At 53.3% G+C, this 16,034-nt stretch overlaps 1 protein-coding gene across 3 annotated transcripts; it reads left to right on the top strand.

Annotated features, from left to right (window-relative positions):
• Positions 1–494: 494 nt before the first annotated feature.
• Positions 495–14,850, top strand: LOC307083200 (oxysterol-binding protein-related protein 7-like). Of its 3 annotated transcripts, none has more exons than XM_079747032.1 (23): positions 495–580; positions 2,289–2,454; positions 3,308–3,505; positions 3,890–4,033; positions 4,315–4,368; positions 4,466–4,579; positions 5,108–5,269; positions 5,358–5,511; positions 6,523–6,641; positions 6,830–6,919; positions 7,346–7,511; positions 7,716–7,849; positions 8,445–8,613; positions 8,734–8,805; positions 9,104–9,318; positions 11,254–11,391; positions 11,583–11,646; positions 11,855–11,933; positions 12,259–12,403; positions 13,157–13,307; positions 13,409–13,535; positions 14,005–14,127; positions 14,228–14,850. In XM_079747032.1, exons 3-23 carry the CDS (start codon positions 3,374–3,376, stop codon positions 14,334–14,336), a joined length of 2,661 nt encoding a protein of 886 aa, XP_079603158.1. In that variant the 5' UTR covers positions 495–580; positions 2,289–2,454; positions 3,308–3,373; the 3' UTR covers positions 14,337–14,850. The 3 variants fall into 3 exon arrangements, with proteins under 3 accessions (XP_079603158.1, XP_079603160.1, XP_079603159.1); XM_079747033.1 differs by lacking the exon at positions 495–580 and adding an exon at positions 1,823–2,167; XM_079747034.1 differs by lacking the exon at positions 2,289–2,454 and having other exon boundaries at positions 506–580.
• The last annotated feature ends 1,184 nt before the right edge of the window (positions 14,851–16,034 follow it).

Here is a 16,034-nt window from a genome sequence, read left to right as displayed (position 1 = left end):
CTTAAACCCGACTGTCGAGTTGTAGACCGATACCAAGTGAAGCAGGAGTGTGTGTGTGTGTGTATGTGTGTTGTTGTTGGGTGCGTGCCTCCGCGCGCGCTCATCCCTGTGTGTGTACGCGCGTGTGTCTTCTTTGCCGTTTAATTGATCGCATCCTCAGCGGACGTCAGGTGGTGTCGAAGCGGAGACCCTACAGTAAAACCGTACATGCAGCGTTCAATCCCCCCAGTCTCTCTCCAGACTCCCCAGCCTCTCTAGACCCCCCAGCCTCTTCGTCGACCTCTTAGGTTTTTTACGCTTTAAATACAAACTGGACTTCAGACGAAAGTAAGGTGAAGTTCTCAGCGCGTCATGAGATTATTTTGATATAAAAAGTCTCACAAACGAGTTGATTTATTATAACATAATAAGTGATAATAATACAATAAGTTATAATAACAGTACAGGTGAGACACCTGCCACGCAGTGACGTAGTGACGTAGTGACGCCGCACGTGGACGGGTGTCGCAGGGAAATGTTTGGCGTGTAGGTGAGGACTTCAGGACTTCATTCAGGATCCCGCAGCGCGCCGCGGCGACAGGTGAGTCCTCCCGAACCAGGCTCTGTGCGTGCAGGAGGAAATCACTGTGGGGTTTATCTTTATTGGCCAAGAACAGCAACGTTTTCAACGAGAATTAATCTGTCTGTCTGTCTCTCCCTCCGTCTTCATCTCTCTATCGCTCCTTCCCGCTCTCTCTCTCTCTCTCTCTCTCCATAATCGTTCAAACTCCAGGCCAGTTCTCATGATGGATCACTGGTTTTAATGTAGTGCATTCTAATAATATTCGATTGTTCTTGATATTTTATATATTTTGTATATGACAGGGGTCATTTGCACATAGAATAATTAATCTATGATGTACTGTGCTTGGAGATGGCAGGCTTTGTGAATCCCATCCCATCATTGCAAACCCATTATATCAATGTTCAATTTAGATTATAATGGGCAGTAGGATGTTTTGTAGTGTGTAGTAGAGTATGATGTGGAGTGCAATGTGCACTGTAACGTCGAGCAGATGATGTGTATAAGGTGTACCTTAATGTAGAATACGATGTGCATGATACACTGAATGTACCAGATACGTGTCACGGGTACATTCTTGGTCAAGACCGGTCGGGTGAGTCCAGAGGAGCGTGATTTCTCACCTGATGGACAGCTAGAGTTGAACTTTACTCCTGATTGACAGGGGTAGGTCTGGTTGTCATAGGGATGAGCGGACGTTCAGGCAGCTATCAGAGTCTATCTCGTTCCATTTAGCTGAAGAGCAATGTTTCAATGTTTCCCACGCTTTGTATATTTTTGCTGCCATTCTAAATCTGACGTTCAGCGTCTCTCCCCCTCCCCCCCGCCCAGCTCGGGGTGTCCCCCTCCTCACGTCCAAGGGTAGAATCCTCTCCTGTGTCCTCCTCATGTCCCCCTGCGTCTGGGGGGTTTGTCCTCAGTCCTTTAGAGGACCTGGTTCGGTGCGGCCTGTGAACTGGAAGAAGTGGACTTTAGGACGTTTGAGCCGTTGTTGTTCTGACTGTTGGAGCATTGGTTCTCTAGTTCAGAGGGGAGGGAGCTATGGGGGTTCCTGTTGTGTCTGCTTCCCTTATGGTCCAGGTGGGCTAGACGCTGGACTGGTCGGGTCGACCAGTCTTTGACAGTGCGTTGAGCGGCCCATTGTTCAGTGTGCTCTGTGGTGAGGCCATAGGAGTGTTTTTCCTTACTGAAGTTCTTGTCGGTAGCTTAAACTCGTCGGAGGACATTCCGGTCATGCCTGCGTGGCGGCGTGTCTCTGCAGGTGACTGGGTGAACTGTGACACACAACGAGGAGGAAGAGGAAGCTCTACCACGGGAAGGGAAGTCAACCTCTCAGCTGTGACATATGAGCTTAGTGACCCGTCCTATAGGTTACCCTCCGACCGGCCCCAGGGTGAGGGGGAAAAGCAGCCGTAGCCAATGGGAAGTTAGTGTTTTCTGGAGTAGGAAAGAGGCCACAGACAGCGGTAAAGGGCGGAGCCGACTGGGAGATTGTGAAGGTTCTGCCGGTGAAACCGTCCTGTGAAACTGTCCTGTGAAACAAGGGTGCATAGCCTTCGTGGGATGGGCTGGACAGGAAGACTTCTTGGATAACATGAGGATGAGGTAACCTCCTCCATGCAAGAAAGATTGAGGACAATGTTGACTTGAGAAACCTGACGATATTGCAGTGGACTAGAAGTCTGTGGTTGTTTACCAAACAAAGGCCCCGCCCCTCTGTCTCCAGGTGTGTTTCTGGGTGTTCCTATGCAGTCGGGACCCCGCCCAGATACCTGTTCACCAAGATATTCACCCGTCCAACCAGCTCCTCTCCTGCACCCTGCCTTATGTTCACCTAAGCTCAGTTCATTTCACCGAAGCAGCGGAACGTAGAGGAGCTATCGGAGAGCATTGTGAGTAAGATCTTGTTTATTTCCAGCCGGTTGTGAGTTTGAAGGTGCAGACTTTTCATGTTCACTCTGCTGCTGCTGTTCTACTGCACACTGGGAAAGGCTCTGATGATGAGATCTAGTGTATCCAATGAAACAAATGTTGTACAGCATTGGAGCAACCTCCTAATGTTCTCCTTCTGCACCGACGTGGTCAACAGGGCAGGGGTTGTATGAAGATCTATTTACTGCGACGCTATCTGAGGTCTGTACCTCTGCAGCGGTTGTTTGATGCTCTATTTACTATGACTATCAGGTCTGTACATGTTGTCTTGTCACTTGGGAAACGTCAGATACATTCCGACGTTCTTTATTTATCTCAGACGGGACGTTTGGCTCACCTCAGAAAAGGACTAAATATATAGGATTCTGTAGATCTCCTACAACTTTGTTGTTCAGATTTAGTTAGGATAAACCTAAGGTCTATTGTGACAAAATAACAACATAATGCACCATAGAGGTGGGTTAGTCTGTTGTCTAATTCCTAGTGCAGGAAATGGAAACGGGGAGGACTCTTGAGCCTCCAAGAGGAACAGGAAAAGCCAGACGTCAGATCAACCGTCAGACGGTTTCAGTGGTTCAAGACCCATGTAGCCTCCGTCTCTTTTGTCCTCGTTCCTTCTTTCGTTTATGTTTAATCCCTGGTCTCTGACTCAGTGCATTTCACCTCCAGACTGTTCCGGTTCATTGGTTAATTCATCCTTTTAATTCTACAGTCTTTGAACCTGCAGTGCACTTTGACGACAGATCGGAGATCCTTCTTGTTGTCAGGATTATTTGGTGTCTTCTTTCCTAACATGTCGCTCTTGCCTTCCAGTGCCATGACCGAGGACCTTTCCTGAGAGCTCCGTGATTTGCTACATTTTCTCGTCCAATCGCATCCATGGATCCCCAGGTCTGCCCGCCTCCAATGAGCAGTAGCCAATCGGTGATCAGTGGTTTCGAGAAATCTCCTGGGTTCAAACCCAGCCACTCTCGTAACAGCAGCACCGGCTCCTCCAGACACACCAAGCAGGTGAGTAGACTGCAACGACTGTAGCCGTCGGGTCTCACCTGTTGCAGCAGGTGAGAGCTGGGCTGTAACACCTGGAGCAGGTGATTCAAAATGGATTAAAAAGTAGATTTTATCACATATGAATGTGTGATGGGGTAGGTTAGCTCGTCACTGTCTCTGATCATGTTCATGGTATTGTACATTGTTTAATAAAGGTAGAGGTCAAATATAACTGGATTTCCAGCTGTTATTGCCAGGGTGGATGTAGGTGGGCCCTGACGACAAAAGCCTTGCATGTTGTTGTATCGAACACAGAGTAAGACGGGGTTAAACAGTGAATACAGAGACGGCATCAATAGGTTATTGATCTGTGCTGATATTGTGATCGATGTGATTCTGTGTCAGACTCGTAACTGGGAGGTGATGGATGATCTTCAGCAAACCACCATGTCGGTGGCCGCCGGCTCCTCTCTGGACCTCAGCATCCCTGGGATCTGTGAGGGATACCTGATGAAGGGACGGAAGTACCCTCTGAAGGGCTGGCACAAGGTGACTGGATGAACAAGCTACTATTTTCTTTTGACAGGCCCCCATTGTTCCTCCAGCTGTGATGTTGATCAGCCAGCCTGTACCCTCTGGTGACAGAGTGGAAGTGTCCACCCAGATGTGTGATTGACCCTGGTGGCAACTGATGTTCCCTTAATGGGCAACCAAACCGTAATCTGGAAGCTAGTCATAACGACGTGTGACACCCTAATCCTGACCCATGGTGCCACTCAATGCCCATACAGCTTCCTGTGGAATTCTTGATTGTGATTGGTCTTTTTCAGAGGTACTTCCTGTTGGAAAAAGGAATCCTCAAGTATGCCAAGACTCATCAGGACGTAAGTAATCAGATCTGATTGAAGTGATGACATCTCATGAAGTCACATGACATGCGGCCTGTTGATGACGTGTGGTTGACGTTGGTCCGTCTCATAGATCCAGAGAGGGAAGCTCCACGGGTCTCTGGACGTCAGCCGTGCCGTCCTGTCCGTCAACAAGAAGTCGAAGCGCATCGACCTGGATGCTGGTGACGACCTTTACCACATGAAGGTACATCCACCCCTCAGTCTGTACCACATAAAGGTACCTCCACCCCTCAGTGTGTACCACATAAAGGTACATCCACCCCTCATCCTTTACCACATGGAGGTACGTCCACCCCTCAGCCTTTACCACATAGAGCTACCTCCAGCCTTCGTTCTGGGCAAGATAGTTAAATATTCCTGACCACTCAAATAAAGCAAAATGACCTCCAAGGAGGTTTCTGGACCGTGCATTTACATTTTACATTCAGGGCATTTAGCAGACGCCTTTGTCCAAAGTGACTAAGAACGGTTCATACACACATTCACACACCGCCAACGTTTGAAGGCAAGGCGACAGAGAGCTTGTTCGGAGAGTTAGGGAGAGGTGACAATCGGTTAGGAGGTGCCGGGGATTGAACTAGCAACCTGCCGGTTACAAGTCAACCCACTGCACTTCCTGAAGTGCCACCCTCCTGGACCTTCTGGACACTTTGAAGAGAACACTTGAATGGTTTAACTGTTGCTTCTCCATCTAATGGTTTCCCTCTGTTAGGCCAAGAGCCACGAGCTCTTCTACATCTGGCTGACCAAGCTGTGCGCTCACCGCGTCTTCAAGAAGAACGAGGCCATGAGTGTCCACCGCGGGGTCATGCACGCCCTCTCCCAAGGCCAGGGGAACCTGCCCTCCATGGCCAGCCTGGCTCACAGGAACGCGGTCAGTACCTCCAGGGCGGCCGCTGGTCTCAAGCTTCACTAACGTCTGAGTAGCATCCTAACCTCCTGGTCCTCCCTCCACGAAGCAGTACCCCAGCTCCGTGTCGGCCTACCAGGCCGCTCCTGGGGATGAGGGGACCCCCGGGGACAGAGGGACCCCTACTGAGCCCTCCCACCGCGGGGTCAACCACAAGGTCTCGGCCTGGCTCCAGCAGACAGACGACACGGACACCACCTCCCAGGGTCAGAACCTCTCAGCTCCTCTGGGCTCTGGGACTCCAGTACAGCTGGGCTCTTCATTGTACTCACTAACCTTTTTATTGTTTAGGGTTAACTGGTTTAGTGTTGGGTTCAATTGGTAGGCCAGGTTTGTTAGTAGGTTATTCAGGTTAACTTGGTTAGTTAGGGGTAATTTCTTAAGTGACAGGTTAGTCATTTGGTTGACTTCATTAGTGACAGGTTAGGTTAACTTCATTAGTGACGGGTTATGTTTGTTAGTACGTTAGTTGGGTTAACTTCTTCAGTGACGGCTTCGTTTTAGTTAGGTTAACTTCTTTAATGACAGGTTAGGTTAGTTAGTATGTTAGTTGGGTTAACTTCTTTAGTGATATAAGGCGTGTTCACTCTCCTGGTGATAACGCGACGGCTCGCCAGTCATGACGCTCACGCTTACGCGTGTTCCCGACAGTGACCGTTTATGTGCACTTGGGAAACAGCCGGTTGGGAATCTCAAAGTTCTTCACAGCTGGGGGGTTTTATCCGATAAAAACCAGTCAGAACTAAACCAAACTTAGTAGGATCAGTTTCAAGTTTGCATGCCTTTTTTTCGTTGATGCATATCACCTACTATCCTTTTGCTTTTATTTATGAGAAGCACATACAGTATTGCCACTATATGGAAGGGAACACTTCCCCTTATCTAGAGCTGGTTTACCAGTACACAATGTTTAAAACTGAGCAAAGTCATGCCAACAGACGTTACAACGTCAATCAATAGTAAAGTATGCGATATGATGGTTGATTCTTTTATATTGAGTAAAACGTTCATGTTCCGGAATGTTTTTGCGCGTCACTAGTAAACCATACGTCACCAACTGGGCAACTCTGTTATAAAATTTGGCCCGAGTTTCCGAACGGAAGTAGAATCATAAGTGTCATGAGGTGTCGTTCACGCGAACTTTCCGACGTCGCGAAAATGTTTTCCCAATAATTTCCAGCGATGTGAACACTCCAATATTGTCCTTCCATTCTCAGAGCTGGCGCGGTGTCAGCTGGAGCTGGTGGAGATGGAGGCTTTGGTCCAGCGACTCCATTGGCTGGAGGGAGGCCTGCCCATCACAGACACTGACCTGGAGCAGCGAATAAGCATGCAGGTAGAGTTGCTTTCCACCAATCATCATCAGTCCCGCCAATATAATAGTTTTTGAAAGATGTTTGTACTGATGTAGCCCCCCCCCCCCCGGCGAGCGGAGCCCCCCCTAGCGACCGTAGTCCCCCTAGCGACCGTAGTCCCCCTAGCGACCGTAGCTCCTAGCTGATGCTCCATCTGGCTCTCTTCCAGAACCTTTCCCTGGAGAAACCCAAGAAGAAGACGGGCAAGGTGTTCGGCCACGCCAGGACCCTGTCCCGCGTGGAGGCCATGGGCGGCATGGTAAGACCTCCTCTTAGACCTCATCAGACTGCTGTTCAGGCTGGATGACTGATCCTCTCAGACCTCAGCAGACTGCTGTTCAGGCTGGATGACTGATCCTCTCAGACCTCAGCAGACCGGTGTTCATGCCAGATGACTGATCCTCTCAGACCTCAGCAGACCGGTGTTCAGGCTGGATGACTGATCCTCTCAGACCTCAGCAGACTGCTGTTCAGGCTGGATGACTGATCCTCTCAGACCGGTGTTCATGCTGGATGACTGATCCTCTCAGACCGGTGTTCATGCTGGATGACTGATCCTCTCAGACCAGTGTTCAGGCTGGATGACTGATCCACTCAGACCAGTGTTCAGGCTGGATGACTGATCCTCTCAGACCTCAGCAGACTGCTGTTCAGGCTGGATGACTGACCCTCTGCTCCTCTCCAGTTCACCTCCAGCCACCTGAGCAGCAACAACTCGGTCAGCCAGCGTCACCTGGGGGCGTCACTGCAGTCCATACCCGACTACGTGTACACCCAGCTGTCTAACCCCCAGGTCACCTCCCCCGAGGCCAAGAAGATCCAGCAGGACATCTGCGTGGCGTCCCAACGAGGTCAGGACCCTCTGATGCTCCTACTGTCTGGACTGTCTCTACTGTATCATTCTACAGGCGCTGTCTTGTCTTTATTGTATTCTACTCTCTCTGCTGTCTCCTACTGCCTGTGTGTGTGTGTGTGTGTGTGTGTGTGTGTGTGTGTGTGTGTGTGTGTGTGTGTGTGTGTGTGTGTGTGTGTGTGTGTGTGTGTGTACGTTTCAGTGCATGCGTCTCTAAAGTCGGTCCATGAGGTGTTGACGTTGGAGAGGGAGAGACTGAGAAACGCCTGGAACGCCCCCGACCTCAAACACAACACTAGCCACCAGCTAGCCACCCTTTGTAGCACGCTGTCGGAGGTACACGCGCTACCATACGCTACTCTGCCCTACTGCTACTACACACTGCTACATCTTACTACGCTGATGCGCACCGCTGCCACACTACTACACGCTACGACACTATACTCTACTACACACTAATACAAGCTGCCGCCTGCTGTTAGCGCTACGTGCTGCTGCTTAGCGTCGACACACTGCTACAACTCTGCTACAAACTACAAACAAGCTAAAACACACTGATGCAAGCTGCTTCGGGTCGCGTTGCTTTAACTTCCTCTGGGTGTCTGTCCGTCCGTCTGTCAGCTCGATGTGCAGTCTCGCTTGACCAAAGTTCACTCGCTCTCGCTCTCCTCCTCCGACTCCACCGAGGAGTCCTTCAGCACCGTCCGGCCCGACCAGGTGGGTCACGTGGTTTAACCCAACTTCACTTCAGTCATCATGGTTTAACCCGACTTCACTTCAGTCATCATGGTTTAACCCGACTTCACTTCAGTCATCATGGTTTAACCCGACTTCACTTCAGTCATCATGGTTTAACCTAAAGTGTGTGTTTGTGTGTGTGTGTATACTCTGGTATGTTGTGCGGTGTGTGACCTTTGACCTCCGCCCCCAGCGGACCCCGTCCCGCCGGCGCCCCCCCTCGGTGGCGGACTCCATGGCGGAGTACTTCGACGCCAGCGAGGTCATCCTGTGCGACAGCTCGTCGGAGGCGGAGGCGTCGGACGAGTCGGGGCTGAGCGACATCACCACCACCAGCACCTCGGAGCCCGACGAGGGCCACGGTGAGTCGTCGCGGCAACGGGCCGGTCACAGGGGGAGGGTCGGGGGCGTGGCCCGGGGGGAGGGTCGGGGTTGTGTGTAAAGCGGCCGATTGGCTGACAGGTGGTCCGTCTCGTCCCCAGCCTCCGCCACGGTGAAGTACCGCGCCAGCGTCTCCAGCGCGCCGGACAAGCCCCGCCTCCTCACCGACAGCGGTAAGCCCCGCCCACTCCCACTGGTCCGCTGTGAACTGGGACCAGTGCAGCCTCTGGTGATCCTCTGGGCGCAGTTTTTCAAACTGCGCCCAGAGGATCACCCGTGTTCTACACTCCTGCTTAACTGAGTCACAACTGCTCACTGCCCCCGCAGGCTGGGAGGCATCCGACGTCCACATTAATCACATTAAGACTAAACATCATTCTCCCTCTGTGCCTCTCTCTGTCTCTGTCTCTCTCGGTCTCTATCTCCCTCCTCTCTGTCGGTCTCTCTCCCCCCCCCCCCCCTCCCCCTTAGGACGCCGTAAGGTCCTTCCCGCCTCCTGCACTGACAACGGCCACATCGGCATCATGACCATCCTTTACAACAACATCGGGAAGGACTTGTCCCGCGTGTCGATGCCGGCAGCGCTCAACGAGCCGCTCAGCCTCCTGCAGCGGCTCAGCGAGGAGCTGGAGTACAGCTCGCTGCTGGACACGGCCAACAGCACCGACGACCCCTACCAGCGCATGGTACGTAGCCTAGCCTAGCCGCCAACCTACTGATGACCCCTACCAGCGCATGGTACGTAGCCTAGCCTAGCCGCCAACAGCACCGACGACCCCTACCAGCGCATGGTACGTAGCCTAGCCTAGCCGCCAACAGCACCGACGACCCCTACCAGCGCATGGTACGTAGCCTAGCCTAGCCGCCAACCTACTGATGACCCCTACCAGCGCATGGTACGTAGCCTAGCCTAGCCGCCAACAGCACCGACGACCCCTACCAGCGCATGGTACGTAGCCTAGCCTAGCCGCCAACAGCACCGACGACCCCTACCAGCGCATGGTACGTAGCCTAGCCTAGCCGCCAACAGCACCGACGACCCCTACCAGCGCAAGGTACGTAGCCTAGCCTAGCCGCCAACAGCACCGACGACCCCTACCAGCGCATGGTACGTAGCCTAGCCTAGCCGCCAACCTACTGATGACCCCTACCAGCGCATGGTACGTAGCCTAGCCTAGCCGCCAACCTACTGATGACCCCTACCAGCGCATGGTACGTAGCCTAGCCTAGCCGCCAACAGCACCGACGACCCCTACCAGCGCATGGTACGTAGCCTAGCCTAGCCGCCAACAGCACCGACGACCCCTACCAGCGCATGGTACGTAGCCTAGCCTAGCCGCCAACCTACTGATGACCCCTACCAGCGCATGGTACGTAGCCTAGCCTAGCCGCCAACAGCACCGACGACCCCTACCAGCGCATGGTACGTAGCCTAGCCTAGCCGCCAACAGCACCGACGACCCCTACCAGCGCAAGGTACGTAGCCTAGCCTAGCCGCCAACAGCACCGACGACCCCTACCAGCGCATGGTACGTAGCCTAGCCTAGCCGCCAACCTACTGATGACCCCTACCAGTGCATGGTACGTAGCCTAGCCTAGCCGCCAACAGCACCGACGACCCCTACCAGCGCATGGTACGTAGCCTAGCCTAGCCGCCAACAGCACCGACGACCCCTACCAGCGCATGGTACGTAGCCTAGCCTAGCCGCCAACAGCACCGACGACCCCTACCAGCGCAAGGTACGTAGCCTAGCCTAGCCGCCAACAGCACCGACGACCCCTACCAGCGCATGGTACGTAGCCTAGCCTAGCCGCCAACAGCACCGACGACCCCTACCAGCGCATGGTACGTAGCCTAGCCTAGCCGCCAACAGCATCGACGACCCCTACCAGCGCATGGTACGTAGCCTAGCCTAGCCGCCAACAGCACCGACGACCCCTACCAGCGCATGGTACGTAGCCTAGCCTAGCCGCCAACAGCACCGACGACCCCTACCAGCGCATGGTACGTAGCCTAGCCTAGCCGCGAACAGCACCGACGACCCCTACCAGCGCATGGTACGTAGCCTAGCCTAGCCGCCAACAGCACCGACGACCCCTACCAGCGCATGGTACGTAGCCTAGCCTAGCCGCCAACAGCACCGACGACCCCTACCAGCGCAAGGTACGTAGCCTAGCCTAGCCGCCAACAGCACCGACGACCCCTACCAGCGCAAGGTACGTAGCCTAGCCTAGCCGCCAACAGCACCGACGACCCCTACCAGCGCATGGTACGTAGCCTAGCCTAGCCGCCAACCTACTGATGACCCCTACCAGTGCATGGTACGTAGCCTAGCCTAGCGTAGCCTAGCCGCCAACAGCCTTGACGACTGCTACCAGGGCACGGTACCTAGCCTAGCCGCCAACAGCACCGACGACCCCTACCAGCGCATGGAAGGTAGCCTAGCTTAGCCGCCAACAGCCTTGACGACCCCTAGCGGCACATTGTACGTAGGCTAGCCTAGCCTAGCCGCCAACAGCATCGACGACCCCTACCAGTGCATGGTACGTAGGCTAGGCTAGCACCCCTGTATGCGGGTGTTGCTGATGCTAGCCTAGCTGATAGCTGGTTGTGTGTCCAGGTGTATCTGGCAGCGTTCTCCATCTCCGGCTACGCCTGGGCCTCCTGGAGGAGCCGCTACAAGCCCTTCAACCCCGTCCTCGGGGAGACGTACGAGAGCAACCGGCCCGACCGCGGCTTTAGATATGTCGGCGAGCAGGTACACACTGTGCAGTAAACATTTACACACTCTGCAAACACGTACTCTCTGCACACTCTACACACTAGACATTTACACACTCTACACTAACATTTAAACACGTTACACTACACACTAGACACTTTGCACTTTACACTCAGCTCAATAACTGTGATGTAAATGTCATTTAACCACTCGTCTGTCTGTCTCAGGTCAGTCATCACCCTCCAGTCTCCGCCTGCCACGCCGACTCTGAGAACTTCTCCTTCTGGCAAGGTGAGCTGACCCCCTGGTGTGAAACCCACCCTAACCCCAACCCTCTGGTGTGAAACCCACCCTAACCCTAACCCCAACCCCCTGGTGTGAAACCCACCCTAACCCCAACCCCAACCCTCTGGTGTGAAACCCACCCTAACCCCAACCCCGACCCTAACCCCTGACAGTGTGAAGTCACTCGGGTTTTGACCTTTTCTCTCTCGTCCAGATCAGAGATGGAAATACAAGTTCTGGGGGAAGTCTGCTGAGATCATCTCCTCAGGCCAGGTCAACGTGTCCCTGCCCAGGTGAGGCTGCTGACCCAGCGAAATACGGGGTTCCATATTCCCTGAATGTGGGTGGGGGTGGTGTTAGTGGGTGGGGAGTTGTTATGTGGGTAAGGGGGACACTGAGTGGAACAAGGTGGTGTGTGTAATGATGACCTTGTCACTGTCCAGCTAATGTGTGTGTGTGTGTGTGTGTGTGTGTGTGTGTGTGTGTGTGTGTGTGTGTGTGTGTGTGTGTGTGTGTGTGTCTCCAGCTAATGTAGTGTGTATATTATGTAGGTACGGGGACCTGTGTGTGTGTGTGTGTGTGTGTGTGTCCAGCTAATGTAGTGTGTTTATTGTGTAGGTACGGGGACCACTATGAGTGGAACAAGGCGGTGACCTGTATCCACAACGTGCTGAGCCCCCAGCGCTGGCTGGAGCACTACGGAGACGTGGTGATCAAGAATACCCAGAGCGACGTCTGCACCTGCAAGATCACCTTCGTCAAGGTGACCCAGAGCACCGCGCCTTAGGCCTCAGAGTAACGCCAGGATGCACATTGCAGCCTCCTACGAAACGCGTGTTCTGTTCTACGTCAGCGGGGCGGTCTTACCGATAGCCTTCTACAGGCGCAGACTAAAGCGTATCAGGGTTATCATGATCCATGATAATAATACTCATACTAATAATCATACTAAGAACTGAAGAGACAAAACTTGGCGATCCAAGTGAGAATGTTTATTTTACTGCGTATTACCGGATTGAACCGATTCAAACACCCTGTATCCTCCAGAGTGTAGAGAAGTGAATGCCCAGTGAGAAAGATAGAAAGATCTGGACTGCTGGGTTGTGACTTTGGTCATCGTTGATTGGCTGAAGAAGATTCTTCCTCACGGTCTACCAGAGTCCAGGGGACACTGACTGATATCAAAGCGTTCCTGTAAATGTAAATGGACTGCATTTATACAGCGCTTTTCTAACCATTGGCCACCCAAAGCGCTTTACAATGTTGCCTCACATTCACCATTCACCATGCACGCACACATTCACACTCCGACGGCGGAGTCAGCCATGCGGGGCGACAGCCAGGTCGTCAGGAGCAGTCAGGGTGAGGTGCCTCGCTCAGGGACACCTCGACGCTCAGCTAGGAGGAGCCGGGGATCGAACCAGCAACGTTGAGGTTACCAGCCAACCCGCTGGACCTCCTGAGCTACTGCCGCTAATGTCTCCTCCTCTTCCTTCACTTCCTGTTCCTGTTGCAGTCGCGCTACTGGAGCTCTGACAGCAGTAAGAACGAGGTGCAGGGCGTGGTGCTGGACCGCAACGGGGAGGTGGTGCATCGCTTCGGGGGGCTCTGGCACGAGGGCATCTTCTGCGACACCTTCCCCACCCCACAATGCATCTGGAAGCCCAGTGAGTACACACACGAACACACACACGAACACACACACGCGCCGCAACCCTCCGCTGGGTCGGACTCGCTCTAACACGCTGTGATGTCACTTCCTGTCCAGCCGTGCAGCCAGACGACCACGTCAAGTTTTACGGGTTCTCGCAATACGCCCGCGAGCTCAACGAGTTGACCCCCGACCTGGAAGGGCTCCTGCCCCCCACGGACTCCCGCTACCGACCCGACCAGCGGTACGTGTACACACACACACACACACACACACACACACACACACACACACACACACACACACACACACACACACACACACACACACACACACACACACACACACACACACACACACACACACACACACACACACACCTGTCTAGAACTAACTAGAAGTTAGTTCTAGATATATGGCGGTAGATGTATAGTATATGAAGTACTGTAGTAACACTGCTTTAGCACAGTTCTGTTTCACTGAAGCCGTGTGGTTGAGTGTCCTCCCCTGAGTGACGCCTGTTCATTAGTCATCGTGTGTGGGTATGTTTCCGTTCATGGGTGCACCGTGTGTGGGTATGTTTCTGTTCATGGGTGCACCGTGTGTGGGTATGTTTCCGTTCATGGGTGCACCGTGTGTGGGTATGTTTCCGTTCATGGGTGCACCGTGTGTGGGTATGTTTCCGTTCATGGGTGCACCGTGTGTGTGGGCAGGCTGCTGGAGGAGGGCGACGTGGCGGCGGTGGACGTGCGTAAGGACGAGGTGGAGGAGAAGCAGCGTGAGCGCAGGAAGGAGCTGGTGAAGCAGGGGGAGGAGCACACGCCGCGCTTCTTCAGGTAGGCTCTCCCCATTGGTCCACCTCTCCCTGTCGGTCCGCCTCTGTGAGAGGGTTCTGGGCTCCGATTGGCTGCTTGACGTCCTCATGTTGTGTTCCAGGCGGACGGTGGACGAGGCCGGGCGCGAGGTGTGGATTCACAACGGAACCTACTGGAACCTCCGCAGCAAGCCGGGCTTCGCCAACACGCCCAACCTGGACCTCTGGTAGAACCCGGAGGACGGTCCACAGGCTTCCCCAGGGCGCGCTCGGGGTCCATTTTTGTATCAATGGGGTTTTACTAGAGACTCCCTCAGACCACTGCCAGGGTCGTAGGTCAGACTCCAGCCCGGAGGTCCGAGCAGAGATGTGTTCCACACCATGAACTCTGAGCTCCTGCCGAAGGAGTGTGGTGTTGAGGTGTTTCCTCGTCGTGATAACGTGTATCTTATCTTTCGTCTCAAATGTACTTCTAGTGTTTCTGTGTAGAGAGCGGGACGGGGTCTATCTGAGGTGCTGTGGGTGCTGTACTTTAGGGTTTGGTGGGTTCTTCTGTGTGTTTGAGGCCCTAGGGGGAGGTTCCCGGGGGGAGGAGGTGATGGGTCCATGACGACCTCCCGTTGGGGTCCGAGTAGTCCGGATGCCCCCCTGCTGGGTGCCCGGGGGCTACTCATGTTTCATAATGAAAAGGAGACTCTAGGATGTACTGTAATGTCGTGTTTTCAAATAAACTGAGAAATCTACACTCTGCCTCTTTACCCCTGTGTCAGGATGGACAGTGATCCTACACTTGTGCAGTGGTGCTGAGATACTAAATTAGTTCTACACTAGTGCAGTGATACTACATCAGTGCAGGGATACTACAGTGATTCTACACTAGTGCAGTGGTAGAACCTAATGCCCCTTTTCCACCGGCGGGTGCGCTCGGATCCAGCACGCCTCAGCCCAGTAGTGAGGGGGCGGTATAGCCCAGCTCAGACACTGCTCGCGTTTCCACCGCCGACAGTACCCTTATGGTAGATGGGGTATCGGGGATGACGACAGCCGCGGCAGCGATGTAGGCATCGTGACCTCATAGCAGCCCGACACAGTGTAGCCTGCTATTAAATCCAAGGAAAAAGAATGTGTCACAATGTAGGACGTCAGACTTTTGCCCAACATCTTCTTCAATAAACTAAGCTTTCGCTCTTGTACAGAAATACCTCACGGGTACTGCGTTTGTTTTTCATTATACACATTCGCACGGAACTGACGATTCTGTCGACCAATCAACGGACGGCTTGTGTAGCTCGAACTTGCCCGGGCACCCTTTCAGACGCCTCAATACCCCAACTGAGGAGCGCGGCGAGACGAGTACGGCTCAGTCCGTACTCATGGCGGTGGAAACGAGACCCGTGCCACACCTTTTGCTGACTGGTAGAAATGCGCCAATAATGCAGTGGACCACCATCGTCGTCTATCATTGTTCTACAAACTAACAATAAACCGGATCGAAAGCCAGCTAGGTGACCATAACTGGGCTCCTCCGAAAAAGGAGGGCAGGCCTTGGGCTCCATGCTGCCAGGCAGATCTCCTGAGTGTGTGGAGAAAGCTGGTCGAACCTGTGCCCATTGATGACTTAATGTGCATCAGGTGTGCAGCCTCACCGGCCCCAGAGTCCAATCAGACTCTGCCAGGTGAGGCTGCTGAAACCAGCCATCAATACACCACTCTCACAACTTCCAATGGAAATAGTTCACTAAAACATACTATTTTTAATCTAAAGTTATTCATCTACATAGAATTTCTGAGCAGTAGCGTAGCAACGGAGCAAGGGTTGGGGTTGACTTGGAGCTGCTCTAAGGCGCCAGATCACTCATCTTAAAGGAACAGGAATGTCGATCATTGATTTTATTTACATCTAGACATTGAACCCACGTGGCGCAGTAG

The sequence above is a fragment of the Pollachius pollachius genome (assembly GCF_949987615.1).
Source record: "Pollachius pollachius genome assembly, chromosome: 11".
NCBI classification, from domain to species: Eukaryota; Metazoa; Chordata; class Actinopteri; order Gadiformes; family Gadidae; genus Pollachius; species Pollachius pollachius.
The sequence above is the reverse complement of the archived record's forward strand: the minus strand, read 5'-3'. Positions and strand labels throughout refer to the sequence as shown.